The sequence below is a fragment of the Lepisosteus oculatus genome, chromosome 20 (assembly GCF_040954835.1).
Source record: "Lepisosteus oculatus isolate fLepOcu1 chromosome 20, fLepOcu1.hap2, whole genome shotgun sequence".
NCBI classification, from domain to species: Eukaryota; Metazoa; Chordata; class Actinopteri; order Semionotiformes; family Lepisosteidae; genus Lepisosteus; species Lepisosteus oculatus.
Genome location: NC_090715.1, coordinates 1,896,657 through 1,922,890, shown reverse-complemented (window position 1 = coordinate 1,922,890; position 26,234 = coordinate 1,896,657). Strand labels below are relative to the sequence as shown.

The 26,234-nt window shown below is 52.0% G+C and overlaps 1 protein-coding gene across 2 annotated transcripts in view; it reads left to right on the top strand.

The window, feature by feature from the left end:
- znf423 (zinc finger protein 423) overlaps positions 1-26,234 on the top strand; it is a 129,720-nt gene that overhangs the window by 13,154 nt on the left and 90,332 nt on the right. For both annotated transcript variants that reach the window (XM_015368463.2, XM_015368464.2), the window contains exons 2-3: positions 9,846-9,905; positions 21,391-21,588. In XM_015368463.2, the coding sequence (XP_015223949.2) occupies positions 9,846-9,905; positions 21,391-21,588 (258 nt within the window). The remainder of the gene's footprint in view (positions 1-9,845; positions 9,906-21,390; positions 21,589-26,234) is intronic.

Below are 26,234 nucleotides of genomic sequence, written 5' to 3'. Positions count from 1 at the left end.
GCCTCTTAATAGTCTCTCTACTCAGTCGTCCACTTTGGTGGGTTGGCCTGATGGAAGCAGGGTTTGGTTGGTGTCATACTCCTTCCCCTTTTTAATAACCGCCTTGTCTGTTCTCCCTGGGATAGTCACGGCCTTTTGCAATTTTTTATACCCACCCCCTGATCTGTGCCTTTTCACAACTTTGTCCTGGAGTTCTTTTGAAAGCTCCTAGGTGCTTGTGGTTTGAAATGCACTACCCAGCAGAGGGAACCTACAGGAACTGCCGAATTTATCCTGAACTCATGTGAATCACTACCACTTAACACAGGTGGAGACCAATTAACTTGGTGGGTGATTTTGAAGGCGATTGGTTACACCTGAGCTGATTTAGGATTGTTATTACAAGGGGGGTGGACGCTTATCCAAGCACGCTATTTCAGTTTTTATTTTTAATTACTTTTCAAACAAATTCTGGAATATTTTTGTACTCGGAAGTTGTGCAGTAGGATGTGTAGATAAAGCAAACCAAAGAAAAAACAAAGGCATTTTTATTCCAGGCTAAGGCAGGGGTGTAGACTTTCTATAGGTACAGTAAAAATTATGGGTGATATATTTTGGTAAAGTTACAAACTTGCATGGTAATGTGTTCACCTCTGTAATGAACACTGTCCATGTCCAGCTCCATCACTATGATGGTGAAGTGGAAAGCTGCTGTGTAGTGGCTGGGCTGGGAGAGCTGGAGCACAAGTGCCTTGTGGTGAAGGGAGTTTGATATGACAGAGCTTTACGTGGAAGTGTTAGGGCTATCCCTATGATCCGTCTGCCTCGTTGTTGTTTTTGCACAGAAAAAATGCACGGGCTGTATCATGCAGCTGAATTAGTTTCCCAGTCCGCTGCCATTTTTCTGCCTGGCGGTCCTGTTTATCCTCGGTGAGCTACCTAGGGTTGCTTAACCGTTCCTGTGAGCTGGGTCTCGTTCCTCCAGAAACGGGGAGCGAGCGCGCGGGCGGACAGGAGCAGCCTTGTGCTCTCTGTGAGTCACGTCCCGCTGGGAACGAGATGGCTGGAGGCTTGTTGATTCTGCTCCTGGCTGCGTTGCTGATGTGGTGGGTGGAGATGGAGTAGGGTCCCTGGGTATTCCAGCAGTCCGGGATGCCCTAGTGCTGTTCGGGTCTCTGAAGAGGTGGACTGAATTCTGCCTAAAGGCCACGATGCCTTAAAAATGTGTTGAAATAACTGAAACAGCCCCATGTGCCAAACCTGTTTCGAGCCCACAAGCCATGTCACTTACACAAGACCAAAAGCTGTCAGGACTCAGGATTTGGAATCCTTACAACAGCAGCGAGGCTTTCTGAAAAGTCAGAAGCACAAGCTAATTGTCTTTTGTTAGGCCTACCGTTTGGGCATTCGGTACTTTTTTTGGACTTCGTAGTGCTTTGTGTTTTTGGCCTGTTGTGGTGGTTTTTATTTTTAAGATGTTTTTCATGGCAGAAGCAGTAGTGTCGGGGCTGATAAAAGTATTTGTGTAATCAGCTTCTCTCTGAGCTGGCTGTGGTTTTGAGGACAGCCTGCTGGAATATGAGCCTGGGCAAACACCCGCTGACTGGCACCCAGTTCGGCCAATGGGGGTCCCGTGTCGGCGAGAGGGGCGCGACGCGTGGCCAATGGCGGCGCTGTGTGCTGAAGAGAGGGGCTGGCCTTTGTCGTTGTGTCCTGTCCAGCAGGAAATGCCAAGAACGCCCCTTTAGGCTTCCTTCCAGAGCCCGATTGGACACAGTGACCCATTTATGAGATAAGAAATCCTCCTTCAACAGCAGCACACTGTGCCAGGCAGGCACTCTGAGCTAAGCAACTCTACACAGGGAATTTTCAGTTCATTTTTTTTTGCCGCTGTTTGAAGAGCTGATGCTCTATGACAGTGCTGCCAGGGGTCAGAGTGGGGGAAGAGAAAACTGGGGACCCTGTCCTGATGGTGAATTGGGGGTGCTGACCATTGGCAGAGAGGAGTTTACCTGTCTCGCCTTTCAGACTCCTTATTCCATCAGCCCCTTTCCTCTGAGGGCTTCCAAACGTGGATCCCAAAACATTTCATTTTAAGCCACTTTAAATTGGGCTGCTTATCTTGGGATGCCACCAGTACAGTTGTGAAATCATGCAAGCCGTAGAAATCCCGTAAGGGCTAAAAATAGCAGGTACTCTCCTCTTGTACAGCATGACAGCCCTTCAGAAGATGGGCATCGAAGTGTTGACAGAGTTACGTAACGCAGCCTAGATGGCCTTGCACATAATCTCGCCTGGCTTGCGGACAGGAAAGAGCTGTGGCTCACTGGGGTCGAGAACTCGGTAGGGGTAACCTTTGGCAGTTGTTTCGTTTGATCTTGTCGCGCAATTCGTTAACAAATACAGTACGTCTCCACCAAGGTGGGGCATAAAAAGCACATGTTTGACGCGAGTTGTCCAGATTCGTGATTTTACAGCAGCGTCAATGGTTGAAATCCTGTTCCTGTGTGACAGGGCCTCCGTTCCCCTGGGTGAGACAGGGGACAGGGCGTGTACCTGGCACACAGCTTACGATCAGGACCTGGAAACTCAGCAGCTCCTCCTGTGTGAGCTACCCTGCTTGGGTGTAGCCTCCCAGGACAGCCTTTTGCATTTCGTTGTGCGCGGCACCCTTGCTCCAGTCAGGCAGCCCAGGGAGGCTGAGGAGGTAAATGGAGCAGTGCCTTGCCTGAGGTGGCCGGTTTGCCATTGCCCTCTGTGCATAATAAGATGCTGCTAACCAGCAGACATGGTGACATCCTGTGTGCCCTGGCAGTACTGGAGCTCTGAGGTGTACCCCTCCTCTACAGGGGAACGGAGTGGTTGTGCAGGAGTCATTTAAATAGCTATTAAAAGCCATTAAGCTCCGCAGAACAAGCAAAGCTTTTATCTTGTATTAATTATCTAGGAAAGAGACTTTTTTTTAAGTTAAGAGCTGAGTGGAGAACCTGCTGTCATTGTTGTGTTGAGTATTATCACTCTGCGATGCAGTGACGTTCAACTCCAATGGGGCCGACTGGACTAGGAATGACTACAGGTGCTGTTAGAGAGGTGTGTGAGGGGAGCATTTGTTATCAACGTTGTGGAATGTAAAATGTGATGCAAAATCACCTTGGATCCCTGGCTTGTCTGAAGATTGCGATGCCAGCCCTCTCTGGACCTCTGCTTCATGCAGGCGTCTCCCTGCTGCACTTCACGGTGAAGGGGTCCTTCAGGGCAGAGCTCGGTTCTGTGCCCAAGATGGCATTTTCCAAACTGTAAGAAGTGATTTTGTTGACCCCTTGGCAGAATCGTGTCACCCTAGCCCACCGCATGGCTGGACTTGGCTGTATTCATATGGTCATATAAAGGTCAGAAGCCTTTGTTTGCAGACGCCTTTTGTCTGTTGCCCATTACAATTTGAAAACCAGTGAATGTCTGAGATACTGCATCTTACCCAGTTACAGGTAACCAGTTTAACCTAGTGTTTCTCAAATCAGACTTTAACTTCACCGGACGGAGAAAGTGAAAGGTTTGTTTCCCAGTTGGTGTGATATTTGTATGTTGCAGTAACTGTACGGACTGCTGCGATTTGTGTTAAATCTTATGAGCCATTTGCTGAACGAGTGCTGAAAGGCTGTGCATTTAACGCAAGGAAACTTGTACTTCACAGTGATTTTTTTTTTCCAAGTTGAACAGGTTGCCTTTCATGTTGCTTTAAATTGAGAAAAGCGAGCAAAAAAAAGATTGAAAGCTGCTATCTTTATACCTCTGTCCGTTTTACAGATTTATGAAGCTGGAATTCAACTGTCTTGAAATATTTTCATCTACGCAAAGAGATCAAAAGCCCATCCATCAGATACAATGGACTGCAAATGATTAATCTCATGTTCTATTTAGGCAATGCTCTTTTTTCCCCTCTTTTTTAATGTAATGCTTGCACTCTGCTGAGCCTGAGCCTGTGGAGCCTTAATGTGTGTGTCTGCAAATTCCTCTGTAGTTCCTTATTGCAATGCAACAGCGCTGCACCAGCCCGTAGTGTAGCAGCCCAGGGTGTGCCTATGCTAATGATGGAGCTCGGGTCTCCATACGGATAAGGCTGGAAGCTCTGGCTCTTTGCTGGAATTGCTGATGAGGATGCCCAGAGAGCAGCACTCCTGCCTTAAACAGCCAGGATACTGACACAGGCAGCGTGCGAGGGGCTATCTAATGGCTTCCAGTGGGATAGCGCACTTTATCCCGTAAGTGAGGAAGACTTAATCACACAACAGCGCCCTAGGCATTATGACAGGCCTGAAAGGCATGTCTGCCTAGCAGGGGCATTAACGCCGTATTCAAACCGAAGATGTTAGATATTCTGTTTTGACCCCTCCGAGCTGCTGGAGCCGGCATTGTCCTGGCACCACATGAAAGAAGGTGAGCTTCCTCTGCTGCCTCCCACTGCAGCGCCGCGAGGGGAAGGACAGGCCTTGATGAGTCTCCTGCGGCGGGCGGCTGTCACGCTGCCCCGCGGCAGTCAACGCCCCGGCTCTGTGCACCTGCAGGCTGCCGGCGCCAGGCAGCCTGTTAGACCTGGAACTGGGGCCCGGTGCCCTGCGTGAGTGGCCAGAGCTGGCACTGCCCCCTTGACCTCGCGGCCTGTCCGCCTGGCGGCTGGCACAGTGGGTGGAGGCTCGTGCCCTGCGTTGGCTGTCCGGGGCGGGAGAGGGGGCGAGTTGAACGGAAGGAAGGGCGCGCCGTGTCCCCTGGTCGAACCGGTGGTCTCCGAGTGAGCGAGGTTTGTTGTGGTGGTGGTGGTGGTGGGGGGGCGCGGCGGCGAGCCGACAAACGACGCCAACCTTTGTCGGTTTCCTGTAAAAGCCGGCAGCCTTTAATAAATTCACAATTAAAAAATGTGTGTTCTGCTATCCCCCAAAGGTTTGGGCTTTTGTGGGCAAATTGTCTCGTTGTCGCCGGCGCGACACGCAGGCGGTGTGGAACTTGTTTGATCTGCACCCGTGCTCTGTTCACAGTGCCATTGCACTCGCTGGTTTGCCTTCAGCGACACTCGCAATAATGTTGCAGCTTAACGCCGCTTAAAAGGCTCGAGAAATGCAAATAACATTACGTTTTTTTTTTTTTGCCGTGAGAGCGGTAATTAACATTTTGAGAATTTCAATAATATAAAAATAAATTGTGTCAAGGATCTGTGTGTACCCACGGGGATGCATTTTTTAAATAAGAGTTTAGAGAAAGGGTCTACTCTTGTATTACAGCTAAATGGTTTCCACTGGAAGGGCCTAGATCTCGTTTAAATTACCGTGAATGTTGTAGGAGGGTGTGAGAAACCAAGTGCTGAAAATAGAGCTCTCGGTTTTGTGTTCTACCAGGAGATGCTCTGTGTGTGGCACGCTATGGGACACTCGGGGAGTAAGGAGGATGCAGTGTGGCAGGACAGGGAGAAAACAGCCCTACACCAGAGAGACTGAAACGCTGAAGCGAAGTGTCGCTGAATGCAGGTGTCAAGGCGGTGTAGGACATCTTTAACCTTTTCTTTTTTCTGAGCTCTCTGCTTTGTCCACTTTTTAATTATTGTCAGAAGGGTAATCTGGGAGCTGTCACAACCCGTTAGAGCAGGGGAAGACAATGCTTTTCCATAGTTCGTATCTGTAAGAACCGGACAGTGGAGTTGTGGAGTGCGCTGGGCAGTGACGGCTCTCTCCCTCCTCCAGAGCTGCAGCCCGCGAGCTTCAGCTGGGGCGCGTGAGGGTGACCCCTGTCTGGGAGTGAGCGTCGCCGAGGTGCCCTGAGGCCCAGCCAAGCCCTTGTGCTTGGGAGCGGCTGAGGACAGTCATGCCCTCCCCCCTCTCCCTCCTCTCCCTCCTCTCCCTGTGTCTCATTCGCAGTCTTAGTCATCTGCACCAGTTTCCACTGTGGGCTGGAGCTGGGCGGCAGTGGCACAGGGGTCAAGTTTATATTCAGGGCTCGCTCGCCAACTGCAGTTCAGAATAATTGCAAAACAACAGTGAGAGGCTGCGAGGAGCGGAGTTAGTCACTCCGGCTCGCTGCTCCTTTGAAAGACGCGGCTTGCTGGCACTGGAGACCCGTAATTATTCCGCCTGCGGTGCTGTTCACCCGGGCTCGCAAACGCGCTCTCCCACTCCCGCGCCCACGCACGCTCTCGCCCCCACGCAGGCTCGCGAGCGCGCGCGCGCACCAACACACGATCAAGCGCAGACGAGGGCGCACGCCACGCGTGAACTCCTTATTTCCATGAGTTTTCTTGCTCGTGGGGGGGAAAAAATAGATTTTTCAAGGCTTCTCTTCCGGAAAGCGGATTTTTTTTTTCTGTGTAAATTTCACAGATGAATATCGCGGTGGCTGAATTTCATTGAAGCTCACTGCACAGTGACTAGTTCCGTTCTGGTAGTTTAAGCCACTTAATGCAGGTGCAAAACCCGTTAAGGTTTCAGGCAGGTGTGCAGACTCCTAATCCTGGTTTTTGTTTGCTTCCAAGCGCTGCGACCCCCTTCTTCGCCGACCATTCTTTTTGAAAACCGTGTTACATTTTTATCGGGTCCGGTCAAAGATAATTAAGGAGCAGAATCCGGTTTGCTGGAGGAGCCTGAGAACCGGGCTGTAGCGCATCTCTCTGGAATCCGGTGCTGGAGTCCGGCCGGCCGGCCCGCCCCGACTGCTCCCCAGGGCGCTGACACTTGGCTGAGGCAGGAAGCCTGTGTCTCTCTGCGTCTCGCACGCCGCCCTGCAGTGTGGGGAAGCCATTGTTTGGAATCTTATCGCTCGCTGAACGTCAATATGAGCTTGAGAAGAAAAAAAAATTGCTAATGAAGGCAAGAAATTCCCCAAAGAAAAATAATGAAAAACGCTTTAAAAATGTTTTTCTGCTAATGAGACTGTTTTCCCCTTTTTGTACTTGCTTTGTTTGGCTGGAGCCTTCAGTGTGTGAGGTCTGAATTCCCCACCCACCCCAAGCACAAGTTTTTTTTTTTCCCTCATTGTTTTGAGAAGGGTTGGTTCCACTCAGGAACTTCCACTATCGGGAACAGCTGCAACGAGATCTGTGGTCCACATCTGTGGGGCTCGGCCATCACTGGAGTGCTATCACCACATCCTCCAGATCCGCACAACAACAACAACGCTCCACTGCACAGCATCCTAAACCTCCGTGTATCAAGTACATGCTGGGCTATGCTGTGGACCCCGAGTGTGCAGTTCTATATCTGAACGATCTCTAGAAATCGGTAGGGAGTTCAGAGCATTTTCAGTGTAGATTATGAGAGAGTCCGTATCTTGGCGTCTTCCTCGGATGCTCCAGTGTGTGTCCATCGTAGGGCTGCGTTTCTTGAACTTAAAATGCATTACAGAAGTCTGTGGCTTGCTTTTGTAGGGCCACGGTCTGTAACACATGGAAATGGTTTAGTGTGAGAGGACCTGATCCGTCCATTTCCGAAGTGGAGGGAAAGGATTTGATTATCCTCTGGTGTAAAAACACTCTGCTCCTCCCTGCACCCCCGAACCAAGCTGCTCCAGTGTGGATACTGTGCGACTGAGGGCTCTTGGCAGACTGAGCTAGATCCCTCCTCCCCCTTCTCCTTTTCCACGTCTCTGAAAACTGCCACCTTCAATCTGGTCAAGGCAAATCTTGCTGCCTGACTAAACTCCAATATTAGTTTCCTAATGGGGCGTTAAATAGAGGATGAGCTGAGCCATGATTAGGAGTAATTTATGGCCGTTTTCTCCATTGAGAAGAATGCTGGTGTCTTGATGACGATGAAGCTAGTAGGATTTGCACAGGCTTGTGAGATTTCTTTCTTTAACTGGAGTTTGAGTAATAAAGTGGTGGTTTTCGTTTTTCGCTCCCAGCAAAACACGCCGGCCACTTCTGGAATGAGATCCCAGTGGTTGTGCTTTTACAGGTGTTCTAGATCCAGTACATTAAAGGAAGCTGAGTACCAGTGATGACGAGAGGAGTATCGAACGCAGGAGCTCGTGAGGTGGAAGCGTTTGCGTACCCGATGACTTGTCTGGGCGATGTGCAAAGTCTCCTTCCAGGATCTAGCTGCTGAGAAAGCGTGCTCGTGTTTGTGTATCCTGGGAACCCCAGGACTGGCTTTTAACGCCGAGCTGGAGGGCCCGGAGCAGTCGGGTGTCTTAGCCGTGAGATTGAAACCCAAGAGAGACGAGGAATGAGAGGGCTCAGAGCCGGAGCAGGAGGGAAACCCAGGGCTGATTGGGTTTTTTTTAAAAGTGGTCAATTTCAGGAACATGCCTTTTTGTGTGCAACTCTATAAAACTATTTTAACAAGGTGAAACGCTGTGCCGCTGGTGGACTTTGCGTCTGGTGTTAAAGTGACAGCCCTGCCTCGGTTCATGGAAACATCCTGGGAGAATGGGGGCGCCTGCCAGAAGACGGGCCCTTGTGGCGCGCCCCTGCACTTTGTGACATCCTTGCGCGGGCGGCGGGGTACAGTGTTGCCCCGTTTTCTAACAGGCTGGTCTCCAGTGAGTTGGAGGGGCTGCTGGCAGCAGTGCTGGAGTTCCTGTTTGGCGCTGGAAGTTCTGCCCTGAAAAGGCACGTGTGAATATAAGATATCCGTATATATACGGGAATCGAAGCTGTTTCTCTTGGCGGTGTGTAGAATATGAGGGGCCAGGCAGTGAACGCATCCATTAAAGGAGACACTTGCCCCGTTGCGGAGAGGGCTCTGAGGTGCCGGCTTTGCGCGCCAGTCAGTGTGGAGGTCTGGTGATGGGGGGCCGGCCTGTCTGGCCGTCTTCCTTACTTGTGGAGCGGCGGGCTCCTGCCTCGGGGTGCGCTTGCGTGTTTTGGGGGGTGATTGTGATTGGTAGGCGCCCGTTAGTGAGCGAGACCTGGGACGTGAGGGGCGGTTTGAGGAAAGAATCAGGGCTGCCCTTGCTCGCGTATCTGAGCGAAACCGCAGACAGCAAACTGATTTGTCTTCAGTTGTTTTTTTTGGGGGGGGTTGGGGGGTTATCAGCAAACTGTCCCTCTTTTGGTCTCCTGTGGGCTTTCCGATTGTCGGTATGTGCAAACCCTTTCCTCCTGCGTTTCCAGTGGGGGTTGCTCTGCGGTCCCCTCTGACCCAGTATGTGCTGCCAGCTCTGCCCGGTACCTCTGGGATGGAAACACAATGAGAAGAGCCTTGGTAGGAGGCAGGGGGGGAAGGGTGTCTGTGTTTATTAGTCACACCAGCACAGCCGTTTGCTCAGCTGAGGTCAAAACGGCCAGCCCTCGACTCGTGCTGGTGGGACGTCTTCATTGTGTTCCGAGGACCGGGACTTCCTGTTTTGGATTCTGTGTACCAGCGGCGCTTCCTGTGAGCAGACTCAATGCCCAGGAAGTGCGCCGCTCGTCCGGGCCTTCCTGTCTTTACCTGCTGCTGGAATGTGGCGGGAGGGGGCTGTGTTCCTGAGGCAGGGAGAAGACACAAGCTCCCTGCCTGTGCTCTCAGCTCTGCAGTCGATGATTAACTGGGGTTGCAGCCTGGCTGCACAGAAGAGTGGCGGGGGGGAGGCAGTAGACCTGCAGGAAGTCCTGGAGGACGTGGTGCTGTCTTTTTCTCTTCAGTTGGCCCCAGCGCGTGTGCAGTCATGGGTCTCGGCTAGAGCTTCTCCAGAGGAGAGAGTTTAAGAAAGAAGGAGACAAATTCTAAAAATGTGTGCTCTTGTTTTTTGTTGACCATTGTATCATGTGACTACATATTGGCCCACCCTGTCCAACCGCCCTTCCTGAAAGATGCATTTAGCCCCCTCTTGCCCGTAGTGTGCATGTCTTTCTAATAAGAGGTCGCACTCTGAAGCCCCCCGTCTCTGTCTTTGTCTTGCAGTGGAAGAAGGAGAGTCTTCGGAGTTCACAGGGAGCTGGGAGTCCTCCGCTGTCCAAACAGGTATCTGCTCTGTGATTGCAAGTCCAGCGGTTGCCAGGAAGCTGTCAGATAGTGAGCAGGGGTTACATTCTATATGTCACATTCCTGCAATGGCTCCAAGACTACCCACTGAAGCAAAAATCTTTAATATCTGTTCCATATGGCCAGTAAAATGCGCTGCTTGTGGAAAGAAAAGGAGAGCCTGATATTCTTTTGTGCTCCAAAAAAACTCTAAGGTGGCGTCGTGGAGCGAACGGCTCTGTCTGCTTAAAATCTCTGTTCGAGGCCTGCGGCGGTAGTACTTCTGTCCTGACCTTTTTCTGTACGCAGAGCTCTGCCAAGTCTCTTCCCCTGGGACCTCGCACCCTGCCAGCCTGTCTCCAGAGAGAGAGAGACACTGGGCCCTTTCAGGCGGGGGGCAGAGCATGTGGCACCAGTGGCAGAGGCTGTCTGCCAGTCTCCAGCCACATCCTGCTGCCCTGGGGGAGTTTCCCCACGATCACAGCCGGGGCTGTGGCAGAGGAAGGCAGCACAATATAAGTCTAAATCTCCCCCACCCCCCCACCCCTGCCTCGCCCCCTGTGGCGTGCAGGGACCTCAATGGTGATGTTTTCTTGGAGAGAACACTGGCCGTATTTATTAGCGAGCACTCTGGTGGCTCACACTGCCTTTTGGCTTCTTCTAAGCAGTCGGAAACAGGATCTCCCCAGGGGGTGGCGCTAAGGCTGTGTGCGCCGGTGCAGCCCCCCCCCACCCCCACCCCCCGTGAGGTGCCTGTGCTGCAGAGGCTCTTTACTGACGTAGGGAGATTGCGAGAAGGTCCTGGGGGGTTGGAAAATGCTGTGTGTGTGCAGTGTAGGCAAGAAGCAGCCCAGGGCCTGCGCTCACAGGCGGCTTGTTTGTGCCACAGGTCTGTGGGCCAGTTGCACTCTCCTTTCTTGCTCCCTGGGACGGCTTCTAGGATTTCACTGTGAGCAAATTCAGGGAATACTAGGCAGTCTTTTTTGAGCAGGTTTTAGGGAATGGAGGAACCTCAAGTGGCAAAGCAGGGGCTCACAAAGCCTCCTGGTTTTTTCGTGCCAGCTGAGCACTGTGTTTTCTCAGCGGGTGTGATTAGCACTTCAATTCAAGCCTCATAAAGTTTTACAGATATTATATCCTGGACCAAGGGCATCTTTGAAATCATCAAATGCGAAATATTTGAGGAAAATCCGGACTTTAATTGAGGTAATAATGAGCTTGATTATATCAATCCAGTAATTATGTTGCAATGAAAACCCGAATGAAATCTTGGCGTTCAAAACACACGATAAAGTGTTTTTTTTAAACATTTCTTGTATTCGATGCCGTGCGTTTTCAAAGCCCTGAGGGGATGGCGAAACTCAGGTTGAAGCGAAGTTTGGAAGTACCCCCCCCACTCCCTGAGAGTGAGGCTCACTCTCACACGCACAGTTGTCTAATCCAGAATCAGGTGGGCGTTAACAAAAATAATTGGGGATTCTAAATTTATGAAGGAAGGTCTGATTGTGCTAGGAGTCTTGAAGATGAGGCGTTTTTAGTAAGTGCCAGTCTACACTGTGAAGTTGAACGTTGGCAGACAGTTTCCTGCAGCAGCTATATTGAGCAAGTGAAACTAATCCGCAGGGCCCAGCCTGCCAGCCCTTGCTCTTTGCTCTTTATGGTCTTCCTGTTTGTGTTGGTCCTGGGCTGTGATGGAGCACTTCTATAAAGGCCTGTGCCGGTGCTGGGGGGCTCAGGGGCTCACCCTGCCCCCGAGCCTGCCTCAGATAGAGGGCCAACCTGTTGGATGTTACTCAGAATGCATCATGGGGCCTAATCTCATTATGACCTTCTCGAAACTGAGCAAAGGTGTTGTTTTCCCTGCATTCCTGACCACCTTGCCCCTAAACAACACTTTCCCCGTGACTCGCTTTTTTTGAGTCCTCTGTACTTGTGGGCCTGGCCCAGGAGGAATAGGGATCCAGGATATTGGACGTGTGCTCAGCGTGTGCTCAAGGCCTTCCCTCTTTCCTATGGGCGCCACCTTGTTGCGTCTCACTGTGACTCTGATCAGATGCTGGAGCACAGGCAGGTCCCAGGCGTGGTCAGAGAGAGCAGGTCAGTTCTGCGGCCCACGCGACTGGGCAGGCTGGAACAGGGGCTGCGGTGTCGTTCGGACGTCGGACACACAAGGCCCTGCGGGGACAGTCCACCGGGCCTTGAACCCAGGACACACTCCTGCTGGCGCGAGGAGAAGAGTGCTGTCTGGGGGAGATGTTTTTTTGCCTTTCTTTTGAATTCTTAAAAGGAGAAACTTTGAATCACGCAGAGACAATTCAAACACATGAAAACACCCATCCCTTCTCCTTTGGTGTGATTCTATATTTCCAGTTTCGATGGTATTAAATTGCTCTCATTTAGGCTGTTTACAAAAACTCTTAATGAGGAAGCTGTTGACCCTCCCTCTCATCCCGATACTCTTCTTTTTCGGTCGCATTCTGCCCCCCTCCCTCCTCCTCCTCCCCGGTTCTCTTTATGTCTGGAAGTCTCTGTACAAACCACCAGGGGTATGTAATATATTTTTAATTTCCCCAAGGCAATGACAGGAAAACAGTTTTAATGTGAGAAAGGAGGCACGTGTGTAAAAACAAGCAAAGGCGCAGGTGAGCGTGTTGGTGGGTGGTTGCTGTGCTCCTGTCGGTGGGGTTGGGTGCCATCTGCCTCCCAGGGCCTGCAGGATGGGTGCCGCTTCTGCCCCAGGAGAGCAACATTGTTACATGGAGATGGGAACACAGATCCACACACATCTCCCTTTGGTGCTTCTCATCTTTTCAAAACACAGCCACCAGAGATCCTATCAGAATGGTGATTTTAACTTTAAATAGTTTGCTGTTTACACTTTAATAATGCAGCTCCCTGGAGAGCCGGAGGTAATATTAGCAGTAAGGCCGCAGAAGGAAGTGCACAGCAGTGTCTCTAGGAGGTGAAGACCCTGCTGGCCATCCTGATAGTGTTCCACATGTCTGTGCTGTGCCAGGAGTGGTCAGTGATTGGTGGTCCGAGCTCTGCACCTGCAACACAGGGGAGGAGAAGGAGGAGGAGGAGGAGGAAGTGTAGGCAGATGCTTCTTACTTGCCCTTGCCCTTGTGCAGCATCCTTCTTACTTGGATGCAGCACATTGGTGGTGGTGGAGGGGAGTCCCCATTACCTGTAAAGCGCTTTGAGTGGAGTGTCCAGAAAAGCGCTATATTAGTGTAAGTATTATTATTATTATTATTATTATTATTTTTAACATCTCACTGCAGTCCTGTCGGGATGGAGAAGCGTGTCGCTCCAACAGCACCACAAGTCCTGGAGGCCAGGGGTCTCTGTGTGGTCGAGAGGACACAGGCCAACTAATCCCACCCTGCGTTCGGTAGGGCTCGGCCAATTGTACGCCACCGCCTGGGAGGACCCCAGTCACAGTAGTCCAGGCTCGAACCCGTGACCACAGAGCTCGGCCTACACTCGGGTGAGCTCCTTTACCGGTGGAGCTGGTCTTGTCATCAGTTCGATTAGGAGTACCCAACCCGATCCCAGGAGTCTGCAAGGGGTTTGTCTTAATATGACGTCTTCTTAAACGAATGACCAGGTGCTGTCCATGAATAGGACTGTCCAGCTGCAGGGGCACAGGGGCTCATGGTCATACCCGAGAAGCCCAGTCTGCTGGCGTGATTACCTGTCCTGCTCCCTATTTCCTTGAAAATTTTGGAAAAGGGGGTCGGTACACATTTAACAGGAGCTCTTCACCTACACGAATGGCCTTTAACCTGCCGTGTGGAGGTTTGAGTGATACTGGTACAGGCTCTGCTGTCCTAATAACACATTCCTGCCCACCTCATTTCTCTTCTCTTGCTATTCTACAGATAAGTCTGTCACAAGCCTTAAGTATTAGTATCCCAAACGGTACATGGTTTTTAAAAAGTAATGTTTAAGTGTTTGCAGAAAGGTGCCACAAGTGCAGCGTTTCCCCATCGCACTACATTGTTCTAGTGGGAGCTCAGCTCGGACGATGTTGGCCTGGAATCATTCCACTGACAACCTGCTGCCCTCTGATCACCAGGCGCCATGTTAGAACAGCCCTCCCTCCTCTCCCGAGTTTAAATATTACATCAGACCCCTAATTTACTTCTCAAGCAGCCGCCTTAAATATTTTACAGTGAAAGTGGATAAACTCTGGGTCTAATTAAAGAGAACTTAAACCTTGCATAATTGATGAGATGACAAGTGTATTTGGGTTCTGCTGGATGAACAGTTTTGTGAGGAGGAGCTGCTGAGTAGGGGTGGCAGAAGCCTTTGTGCTCCGGTTCACCGCTGACTTCAGAACCCCTGCCGGTTTTGTTTGTAGTTCAAGCAAGGCTGCTTCCTTTTTAAAATATGTTAAGCAGTTGGGCATGTGAGAAAATGCACCGTAGGGTTGTTGCACGACCAAAAAATAGTAAAATAGCTCCACCTCCGGTCGGTGCAGAGTGGAGGTGTTTGCTCGTGTTTCCAGTGTGGCCTTGTACTGGGTCCTGCTTTCAGCTTGAGCTTGTCACTACAGCTGAGGTTAGTAGCTCTCAGAGCAACAGAAAGCCCCAGCCCAGCCACCCCGAGCTGAACTGAGAATCGCCCCTCTGGAAGGGCCCGCTGGCCTGACCTGGTCCAGATTTCACCGTTGGCCGAATGAATGTCAGTTATCAGACTCCCTTTGATCTGCTCGGGGTTTGTTCCTTGAGGAAAGATGCCCGTCTGAGCCAGTTCTGGTCTTAATCTAACCGGGAGTCGCTCCCAGCCTGTCAGGTTACAAACCACACACGTCAGGACAGTCTTAGCTAAGGAAGAGATCAAGGCTTATTCCATGTCCATTGTCCAGAGACAGAGCCTTTTTCAGCTGAAACGTTGTGTCTCTTTTCCTTTCAGCATGGAATAAACCTTTACCTGTTCCTTTGCAGCCTATGCATGCTGATGCAGCTAGCTGCTTGAACAGTCTTAGCAAAACCTGGTTTTACCGAGAGTTTTCAAATACCTTTACAACTGTTCAAGATTTTTTTTTAATCAAGGGTGTTAATGTGGTGAAAGAATTTTTTTGTAAAATGCCTTGCGTTACTTATTAGGCAAGTTTTTTTTCTGTTGCAGATCAAAAATATCTGCACAATACACAAACTGCATTATTTGCATTTCTCAAAAAATCATTTCACATTTAAGACCTCTAATTTCAAAAGGATTACCTAAAAATGAAAAGGATTTACAGAATAAATGAAAACAAACAGCGCCCTTAGCACGAACGTGCTTGCAGATGCCACCTCAGCCTCGTTTTGGGATTTCTTCCCAGGTTAAACTGCGAGTGCTCCTGGTGCGGTATGTAAATGGAGCTAAACTTTTTTTTGCTCCAGTCCTGGTTGAATTAGCAGCCTGTGTGAAATTGTAGATCCGCTTCAGATACTAATTAATTTCTAACTACTACAATCTAAAAGGAATGCGGAGAGAGAGCATGACCATATAAAAACACATCACCCAAATTAGGTTTAATTAGGAGCTTCACCAAATAGAACAACGTGCCTCCTCAGCAACATTAAAGCATGTAAATACGTCTAATTTCCTCAAACGTGAAGCGCTCTGCCCTTAATTACGGAAACAACAATGGCTCTCTTTTTTCATTAGCGGGAGGCCGTGTTTGGTAACGGTTATGAACGATCTAGGTCCTCCCTCCTCCTTGGGGGCACATGTGTGTGGGGTTGGGGGGGTTTAGTGTGCACAGCCCTGGCCCAATTAAGGTGATCTGGAGCGAGCACAGGAAGCAGAAGGTGCCACTGCAAATTAAAAATAAGATGAAAAAAGGGGTTCTTGGGAAATACTGGTTAATTACTGTAGAACAGGCCGTTTCTCCTCTGGCTCGGCGCTATGCCGAACTGGGCCCTCGACCCCACACTTAAGAACACAGAGACTCCTGGGGGGGAGGGGGTGGGCAATTAACATCTGAAGCTGTTCGCTGGGGTCCTGCTCAGCTTCCAGGTTCTCCAGCTCTTCCTCCCTGCCTTCCTCGCCTTCTTCACACTTGCTAGCACATGTCACGCTGGTCCTTGAAGAAGTGATTATTTTTCCAGAGCAGGTGTTGAGATGGTGGAAGAGGTGGAATTCCCAACCTGCTCGAGGTGCCAGTGTATCAAAGCGCACGGCGGTCTTAATTGCTCGGTTACATTTGATTTTAAACCCGTGATCTTCTCCGGTCTCCGGGCCCTGCAGAAGAGACGCAGAGACCCAGGTCACCACCCGTCCTGCGCCCAGCTCCTCGGGCACTTCCGGCAGCCCTGCTGGGAATGAGCTCCTGTTCCCTGTTCCCTGCGCAAGCGCCAGGAGAGCAGCCGGCTAGCCGCTGTGGGGTGGGGGGAGGGGGAGGGAGCAGTTTACCACACCAGAATGAAAAACAAACAACCTGTTTGTACACAGCCTCCCTGATAATTAAATCCGCCAGGAACCTCCGCACCATCCACCAGCAGTGCTGGGATGTGTCAGAAATGACAAATGAGCGCCCGACCGGTTCCGAGCCTGGCCTGGAGTAGGAAACATTAGTGGTGATTAACCCTGTCAGCGCTGGGGTGCTGGAGTGATTTCAGGGGTGCCCTACGCGTCACTGGTGAATCCAAGCGGACTCCCCCGGTCTTGGGAGAGAGCAGTCCAGATGGATAGTCCTTACTGTGCTGCTCCGAAACAAAAGCCTTTTGCCAAAGCTTTCCGCTGTCTCGGTCCTTGGCACGAGCTCGGCGCCGGAGCCTTACCTGGACTGCAGGGGGGGGTCGCAATGGCAGTGAGCTGCAGCTGGCTGGTGCTGAGGCCCAGGCTCGGTTCTGACTGACCTCCCGGGCCCGATACTCCATTCAGGCATTTCTGCGGGTGAGGAGACGGACCCAGATTCTCACTGGTCAACTCGACCCTCTCTTGAGAAGTACCGCAGGACCTCGGAGAGGGATGGGCAGAAATTAGGAGAAGTGAGAAGACAAAGGAGTCCAAAGCTGTCGCAAGCAACGCCAAACACGGCAAGGGACAGCTCAGTTCCAGAGTCATAAAACAATTGTATTTTCCTTATAGGGGGGGAGAGCCTAAGATCTTGACGGCAACGTTCTCGGAATGTGTAACGGCAGGCTCCGCTTAAAACTCCACACACGGAGAATGTGGTAGCGTCGCAGTGAGGTGTGGACAATTACAGCGCCAATGTCTTCCAGACAAAATGGGTGACTAAAGTATTGCAAGACCATGAAAGTACAGAACTCCCATGCGTTTCCACTGGCTTTTATGCAAAGGCTCAGTGACGGGTCTGAGGCTGTCCCTGAGCTGAGCGAGGAGTCATGTCGCAGGAGGGTCACAGCCAGGTTAAAGCCACTCCATAGCTTTCTGTAATCCCTGAGCAGGGCAGGAGAACAAGACGGCTCTAACCATTGTCCGAAGCCCAGTGAGCTGCCTAAACTCTCCTGGCTTTATCTTTAGTGCAATAAATATCAAAAAGGTTTTTTGTCTGCTGGTTCTGGAGGGGGAAGAGGGTGGTTGGTGTCCGGTCCCCTGGTCTGTGTGGGTCAGTGGTCCTGGTACAGAGCAGGAAACCTCTCTGCAGTACGTACAGCGTGGTTTTGATAGCCCAGGAAAAATCTCAGAAACCAGTAAAGCAAAATGTGCGTGTTCCGTTTTAAAGCCTTCTGATTGAAATGTGCTTGTTCAATTATGATTGCAAGCATGGGAAGTATAAACGAGCAATATATCCTTAAGTTTCTAGGGCCTTGAAGAGGGCCTGTCGAGCTGAATGAGCCTTTTGAAATTGTTGCTTCCCTTGGATAGCTCTTTCAGTGAGTGTAATTGATTTATTTGGAAAGCCAAGTTTTGTTTTTCAGCGTCTCGGTTGAATTTGAGCGAAAACCATTACCTGGCGGAGAGGAATTGGTCGGAAGCTGTGCGTTCTCTCTGCTCGGGGTGTGTTGCCAAACAGTCGAGGCGCCGGGGCGAAGTCTGCCGCTCTCCGCTCTGTGCGCGCGTGCGCGCGCGTGATTGATGTCGTTTCCCCCCCCGCGAGGAGGCTGGCGTCTCCGGCCGCGGCCCTCTTTCCGGCGCGAGAACGCTGATTTCGCAGGAGCGGGCGGGAGCCGGCGAGATGCTCCCAGCGCCTGGGCTCGGCGTGCCTTTGTTTTTATTTCATTTGTTAGCCAGCGCGCTTCCAGGGCTTCGTCCAATCAAGTCCACGGTGCTGGAGAGGCTGGACTCCCCCCCTCTCAGACAAATTGTGGAGTCGGTGCTTTATCAGAGCCCCTATCGGAGCTCCATTTGGTGCACCTGGGCGAGATTCTATGTATCAATTTTGTACTGTACTGAGATGATACTCTGTGCAGTAATAACGGAGGGCCGCGCAGTGTGTGGGTTTCTAAATGAAGTGTGCTCTGGCCCCCTCGCGAGACCCATTTTACCTCTGGAGATTGCAATCGCTTATTGGAAAGAGCGAGCAGAGGGGTGCAGCGAGAGTGGAGGGGGGGGGGGATCGGGGGGCCCCCCTACCAGCCAGCGTCTCTGTGTGCCAGGCAGTTCTGCTCCTATACTTGGCCGGCACGTCCCGCTCTCTCCTGGTCCCCCCCCCCATCCATCGCAACGAGCGCGCGGGGGCAGGAGGGGAGGAGGGTGGGGGCTACCTGCCTCCTCGTTTCTCAGTTTCCGTGGGCAGCCGAGGCCTGGGCTGGCGCCGTGCTCCCGAGCCTCTTCCTCTCTTTCCGAGGCTGCGCTCGGCCCCGCGCGCACGGTCACGTGAGGGGGGTGGGAGGGCCCTGCGTGGCTCCCGTCCAGCAGCGGCGCACACAGATGTGGCCTCTTTTCAGGCCTTTTTGTTATTCCACCCGTGCGACTGCGCCTGCCTGCATGGGCACAAGCCATCCCCACCTCCAGCCTTAAAAACGGGAGACTCTTGTGAGCGACACAGGAAATGTGCACACGAGGCTGATCTGTCCTGTGCTTGTGCTTGTGCTTGTGCTTGTGCTTTCCTCTCACAGTCTGTGCATTGTGACCCATGTGTTGCGCCCCTGAGCAATAAACACTATTCAGTAAAGCACTGATGGATTTCCTTTAACTTTTGCAGAGTGTATATTGGTGACTCCGGGTTGCAAAGATGGCTAGTGTTTCCTGTTCCTGGCTTCTCTCTCGTCCCTCATCCCCTGGGCCCGGAGCACTGGAGCCTGTGGGAAGCTGTTCCCCTTCAGTGTGTGGACAATTCTCCACCATGTCCCCACGCATTTAGTGACTCCTTAAAGAAGGGACGATTTGGGGATGCCCCCACGATAGAAATGCAGTTTGTGTGTAAAACAAGGTGTCCGCCTCACCCCGTGTGTCATGTCAGCAGGGGGAGGAGATAAGATAAGATCACTTTATTAGCCCTATACAATTTCTTGCATTAGGAATTTGTCTTTTCGCATACCCCCACTTGCTCTCCATGAGACACACAGACAGGGAGAGAAGCTGGGGGTCAGAGCGCAGGGTCAGCCATTTATACAGCACCCCTGGAGCAGTTGGGGTTCAGGGCCTTGCTCAGGGGCCCAACGGAGTAGGATTCCTCTACCAGCCACGGGATACGAACCAGCAACCTTCCAGCCACAGGCGCAGATCCTGAGCCACAGAGCCACCGCCCCGCCTGTGCAGTGAAGATGGGGATGGAGCCCGAGTCAGTGGGTGTAGTGGGTGCCTGCGCACTGCTCTGGGCTGTGGGCCTGAGCTCAGCTGCTGCCTCTGCGGGCGTGAGCTGTCCTGGCAGTCGGGGGACAGCTCTCGCCCCCAGGCCAGGCAGCTCCCACGCCTCCGGACAGATGGCCTCTTCCTTCCCAGAAAATCCCCCCGCCAGGCCCACTTGCAAGGGGCTGGGCTGGGCAGCAGTGCCCCACACAGTCCCTGACGCTGCTCGACCAGTGGCTGACGGATTCTTTCTTGATCTCCTTCCTTCTCTTTGGACTTCTCCCACAGAACTCTTACCTCGGGCCGGGATCCCTAGTCCCTGTTTTGTTATCCAGGCTCAGCTCCTCGCAGAAAGTGTGCGCTCGCTGCCCAGTCTCATTTTCTGTGAGATCCCAGCACTGGCCCTGGGATCAGAGCATTTAACATGTGATAATAAGGTGTGAAAACGAACAAGAAAGCTGGAGGACTGCTGGAGACGATTCTCCCACAGCCCCACACACGGGATGAATGGCCACTAGGGTTTCCCAGACGCTTTTGTGATATTTGAGCATCTTTCATCTCCTTTTTTTTTTTAAGCATCAGCGGAAACAACCGTTCTGATATTTGCTCTGATACAGTGCAAATGCATGAAACCGTTTTGGTTTTAGATTCCAAATGTTTTACATAACTGCACACATACGTCAGAGAGCAGAGCTGCTGGGCAGAATTAATTGTACTTTTAAAGGGGTAGGAAATGGAAACAGACTGAATAATACTAGAGCTCAATGCAAAATGCTCAAAATCGGACCACACAGAAGACCAGATGAGTAAAGTCAAAAGTTCTCATTGTCACCTGGAGACTCATTCACACAGCAGAGTGCTTTCATGGAGCAGCCTGAGTGAAGCTGTTGATATTGCTCTGCTGTCTTTAATCGTACTGCTAGAACTTTGTACAATTCTTGTATTTCTAAGGCATCTCAAGCCACTGTTCGCTGGATCTGTGGAGTGGTGGGTCATGCTGTGTGATCCTGTGCAGGAAGCATTTTTATCCTTACGAGTTAATTTGCTGATGCTTCTATCCAGCGCCCATTATCTATCTATATAAGCAGATAGAAATCTATTTTAGTGGCACGATTTGAGAGCCGTGTCTTGCTCAGGGGTACAGCAGCAGCACAGCACTCCATCTGTGATTTGAACCCGCAACCCTCCAGTTATAGGTGAGCCCTGAGCCCTGACCACTACTGCCCCTGTAACAAAAGAGTTTTGAGCCCTGTTGAGTAACTGTTTTAAAATGTGACCCGTTTATTTAGTCCTTTACTTATCAGACATGTTGAAACAGCTTCTGGTTCACAGTAACCGTACGAGTGCAGAGCAGACTGTTCTGGCTGGCCGTTTCCCAAGCTGGTTGTCCTGTAAGCAGCAGCAGTGTGTCTTTACCCTGGAAGGGGTGGGACACAGTACAGGAAGCTCAGTGGCTGTAATTATTTAGGAAGGCACTGCGCTTGATTTTCTCATGCACACGCTACTGTGCAAATGACATTTGAAAGCAGATTTTAGCGCTCTCTCTGATTGAATAAGTGTTGTCATTTTGGACTTAGTAGTTTGCTCCTCTTCCCTAAACTTCCAGTTACACGTGCAGAGCTCTGAGCGCAGCTCCACACTACTGCCCTGTAAGACCTGCACTGCTAACGCAATGTACCTGCAGACCTGGGAACGGTCACGTGCGCCGTGTCAGCCTGCAGACGTGGGGGTCAGTTCTCTCCTGTAGCGCGTGCGCCGGGTTGACCCCTGTGTGTCTCCGTGTCCGGCGCAGATGTGCCAGGGGCGGACCGGGACGCGGAGAGGAAGGACCGGCGGGCGCTGGAGGACGGCCAGAGCGTGACGAGCCACGAGGACCGGGCCGCCGAGGATGAGCTGGACGACGAGGCCATTTTCACCTGCGACAACTGTCAGCAGGACTTCGAGTGCCTGGCGGAGCTGACCGAGCATCGCACCCACCACTGCCCGGCTGGTAAGGCGCCATGCGAGCACTGTGGCTAAAGAGGTTTGAAAACCCCCTCTCCCTCCAGCGCGAGCTGCAGGATTAGTCTGTAGTATCCAGTTTCTCTGCTGGAGAGACTCTTTTCCAGAAACCTTCAGCAGAGCCTCTCGGTTTCATAGGACATAAAATCAATGTGGACTTTATAATGCTAAGTATTAATAATAGGATGCAAAAAGTCATGCGGTTCGGGGTTTCAGATTCCTAATGCAGCAATGCAAGACGTTTCCAGGCATGTGCACGTGATTCAGTTGAGTTTTTACCCAGAACCCCAGTGGGTTTGACAGCTGCTGGCGGTGGTCCAGTCCAGGGTGCACTGGGCTGGCTCAGGGGTGTTCCAGCACAGCAGTGTGGGTTTTCTCCCGCCCTGCCGTGAAGTCCGAAGACGGAGACCCTCGTTGACAAAGGTGGGGGCTGGTGATCGTGCCGTGCCTGAGAGCGGCCAGCCGCCCTGGCCAGGGGGAGGCGAGGGCCACAGACTCCTCGCGCGACCTGCTGTCCTGCTGCAGGGACAGGGACAGGGACAGGGACAGGGACAGGGACAGGGACAGGGACAGGGACAGGGACGCGAGGCGCAAAACGCGATTTCCATTCGCCAGTCTGCAGAGACCAACGTGTTGCTGAGAAGGATAAGGGGGAGGAAAATTCTATGAAAGTTGGGGGAAAAAAAATAAATATATAAAAATAAAATCTGCTCTCTCCTGGGAGCACCCTTGTCAGTTCCGGAGATTGCAGAATAATCAGTGGATTCTGCAGGGGATTCCAGCCCCTGCTTTATTATTTCGTAGTTTTTTTAAAAAGAGAGAGTGTTCACTGATTCCTCCTGCTCCGGTCTGTCCTCCGCCTGGGGCCAGCAGGGGTTTCAGGCCTGCGTGTGCTGTGGTGCCCCAGGTGTGCTGTGCGATGGATATGCAGTCGGGGTGTCTGAATGCAGCAGTGCTCGTGCCTGCACAGTGTGTGTGTTTTTCTCGTGACAGCTCAGTGCCTGTGCGGGAGAGAGGCTGCTGATCCTGCGGGCCGTTTGGGGTGCTTCACAAGCAGTGTGATAGAGGTGCAGTTTGTCCTACTCTGGTTCGAACAGCCCGTTTGCCCTCGTTGTAGTGCTGCTCTGTTGTCTGGAGAGCCCACTTCTGCTCCAGCTCTCCCGGGGCCATCGGCACAGAGCACAGGCCTGCGCTGTACACTGTGCTTTCATTTCCAACACCCCTTGGCAGCAGGATGAGGCAATGGCTTTCTGCAGCAGAGTCTCTATACTTTTATTTCCTTCATTTCCTCTACTTTTTTATACATAATAACTTGCCCCAAACTACCCCCCCCCCGCCCCCCATATCTTAACCCCTGTACACTAGATAACCAGCAAAATAAAGAGTAGTACTGATGTTTTTTTTTGCTGAATAAACCAGCCAATTCTAATCCTATACGAAAAGCGAGAGACTGAAAAATGTTGCCTCTCAGTGTTTGCTTTCTGGAACGAGAGAGAGAGCTTGTAAGACAGCACTTAATTAGATATTGATTGCTCTTGTAGATGAACAGGTAGTGGACAAAGAAATAGAAACACCAATGTGAAGTGTTTTAATAGGGTGCTGGGCCACCGTGTACAATAGTCTATCAGCATCGGGATTTCTACAGGAGGGGTGCAGCTCCATTCTTCCATGAGAGCCAGTCAGCTCCAGTAGAAGGTGATAGACAAAGCTGTCTCTGATGTTCTTCCAGAATATCCCATAAATGCGTACCTGGGATGAAATGCTGCAACATGGGCTGAAGGTGATCAAGCCAGTACTATTAAGCAGTAATTAGCAGTGACCTTGCCTTCGAAGGGAATGAGTGCATCCAAACCATGCCAGGAAAATGTGTCCCACAATATGACGGAACCACCAGGACCCTTCACTAGAGTTCTTATGGATGATGCCACACTGGTGCTCGTCTGTTGGCCGTGAATATGGTGAACGTTGACGTCACATGTCACAGGTCTCTATTGCTCAGAAGTCCAGGGCCCACGCTCTTTGCACCACTGGAATCATAAATGTACATTTCCTCTTTGTAATGAAACTGGCTGTGCTCCCCATGTTGAAATGTGCAGTCAGTGTATCTGCAGCTGCTCACCCATTCTGCCTTGTGGTTCAAATTAAAGCGCTGATGTCATAATGCTGGAGTCTGTGCTTCTGCCCTCTGATGCCCCTTTGCCACTGATGTCTTTCCCTTGGAGTGTCATGGTAACATCACCTCAGACAGCATTGCTCATCTCGGTTACCGAAGCTCCTGCCGAACGTGCCACAACAATCGCCCCTCTTTCAAAGTCACGAGGTCTCCTCTTGCAGCCATGCTGGCCGTAATTATAGGCAGCTCAGCCTGTCCGGCATTTTTCTAAACAACTCTAAGCATGCTGGGATGTTATTAGCTTAATGAACACATGAGCCACTCCTGTGGAAGCCCTTCAGTGTACCCCTCAAATCCACGGGCTTTTCCATTATTCTGTCCACTACCTGTAGGTCCTCTGCCTGCAGCAGTTGCACAGCACCTTTTCAGTCAGGTGCTTTGTTCTTTTTGTTGACTTCAGGTGAATTTTGGTGGGGTATGGAAATTGACCTGATCGCTCCGCATCAGCAAAGTCTGGGCGGCAGGACTGCGGACAGCAGTGTCTCCACGAAGGGAGAGTCACGCCAGCCAGCAGGCATGTCTGAATCGTTCCTGTGGGCCGCGCGGAAGGCGTCGGTCTGGCCTCGAGGCCCTGGCGGCGCTGCCTGTAGGGTAGAGACGCCGACGTTTCGGCCCAGAGAGTTGCCTTGGCAGGTGACGTGACCAGGAATGGTGCTAACAAAGAGGTCAGGGACGCTTAGAGGCCCTGGTGGGTCGGGGGCTCTCTTGCCAGGGGCTCATGCTGGCAGTCCTGCTTCTCCCATGACGCCAGCGTCCTCGCCGAGGCGACGGGGAGGGGGGCGGTTCGAGTCGGAGAACGCACGCAGGCCTCTGGAGCCAAGTCTGGAGGATAGGAGGTGTGGAAAGAGTCTGGGGCCGCGGCCAGTAGAAACAGTGTGCAGAATGACCCCCTTTGTTGGAATGGAAGTCTCCCTTTCTGGGGCCCCTCTTGTCTGCCCTCACCTCCATTAACAGCTCCTCTGGATCCAGGTGACAGCCCGTGTTGTCAAAGCTTGGCCAGCTGACAGCTAATCCAGAAGGTTGCAGTTATCTTGTGAATAAGGGAATGTGGACCTCCCGGAGCACTGTTGCAGCTTTCTGGTGTAGTTTGGACAACCCCCATTTGTGTTTCAAAGAAGTGCTTTTGTTCCTGGTTGTGACCTGGTTGTGTGTGTGTGTGCGCGCATGCGCGCTCCATGCATGAGTGTGAGCGACGATGGCAGCCGTGGGCTGGGTGAGCTCGTGGTGTGCCAGCACGTTACACATCAGACATGCCGAGGCAGCAGTGTGGGATGGTGCCGGGGAAATGCCTTGGGATCGCCTCAACTGGAGGGAGAAGAAGAAAAAAAAATCTGGAGCATGCTCCTTCCCAGCGGAGCATTTCAAAAACCTGGAGATCAAATGGAGAACATTCGGTGTGCCGCTCTGCTCCGCTCGGCTGGGGCACGGAGACGTGCGGCTGTCGCTGTGTGTGTGTGTCTGTGTGTGTGCGTGCCTCCTCGCCCCGCCATCCCTGCACAGGTGCCGACCAGGACAGCTGCCCCCCCCTCCATCTCCATCAGCTAGAGTCGCTCTGGCCAGGAGTGGCCACTGGCACGGTGAGGCTGACCACTGCAAGCCAAGTGTAATCAGCCGTACAGTGAGGGACAGCTCTAGGAGTCGGTAATCACCTCTGGTCAGGTGAGCTGTCGGGGTAGCTTGTGTCCTCAGGCTTGTGATGTTATTTTTATACAGCCACCTTGAGCGAAAGTTCACTACCCCCCCGCAGTATTAACACGCGTTCCCAGTGCAGTTCGCGGCCTGTCTCAGAGCAGCCGGCAGACCCTGGCGTGCTCAGGAGGACAGCAGAGCCCCAGTCTGTTCCTGCTCTGCAGCTGAGGTCCGTTCCGACAGTTTGCGGCGCCCTGATGAATAGGAAAAAGAAATGAGCCCGGGAATCTCGAAAGAACGCGCGCGCAAGCAAAACAAAGAAAACCGGAGAGGATCGAAACGCGTAGGGTTTTGGTTTTGCTTCTGAAGCCCGGGCCCTGCGAGCTGGTGGGCTCCCAGCGCGGCTCGTCTCCGACTGCCTGGCTGGCGGGCTTCTTCGAGAGGAGGCTGGTTCCTCTTCCCGGGCCCGCGCTGGCTGCCCGACAGGAGCCCGTCGCCGTCCGCGCCCCAGAACCAGCCCGCCTGGGCCTAGCCTTTTGCAGGAGGCCTTCGCCAAATGCTTGATTTAAGAAAAGAAAAAGTCAGTGACGCAACGAAAGCCCGGCTGTGCTGTAAACGGGTGGGATTTTGGGGGGGCTTTCTGAAATACGGGCGGCGCAGAAGATACTTCTTCGTGCTCTCTTTTCAGTCTCCCCTCTGCAAGCACCCTTCCTTGCTGGAGGATAGGAGCTGGCTGCTCTTGGGTGCTAGTTTGCGTGCAGAAGATGGATTACAAAAGACATGAGAAACGAGGAACAGGAGAGGGAGAGAGAGAGAGAAACCTGTACAGTTAA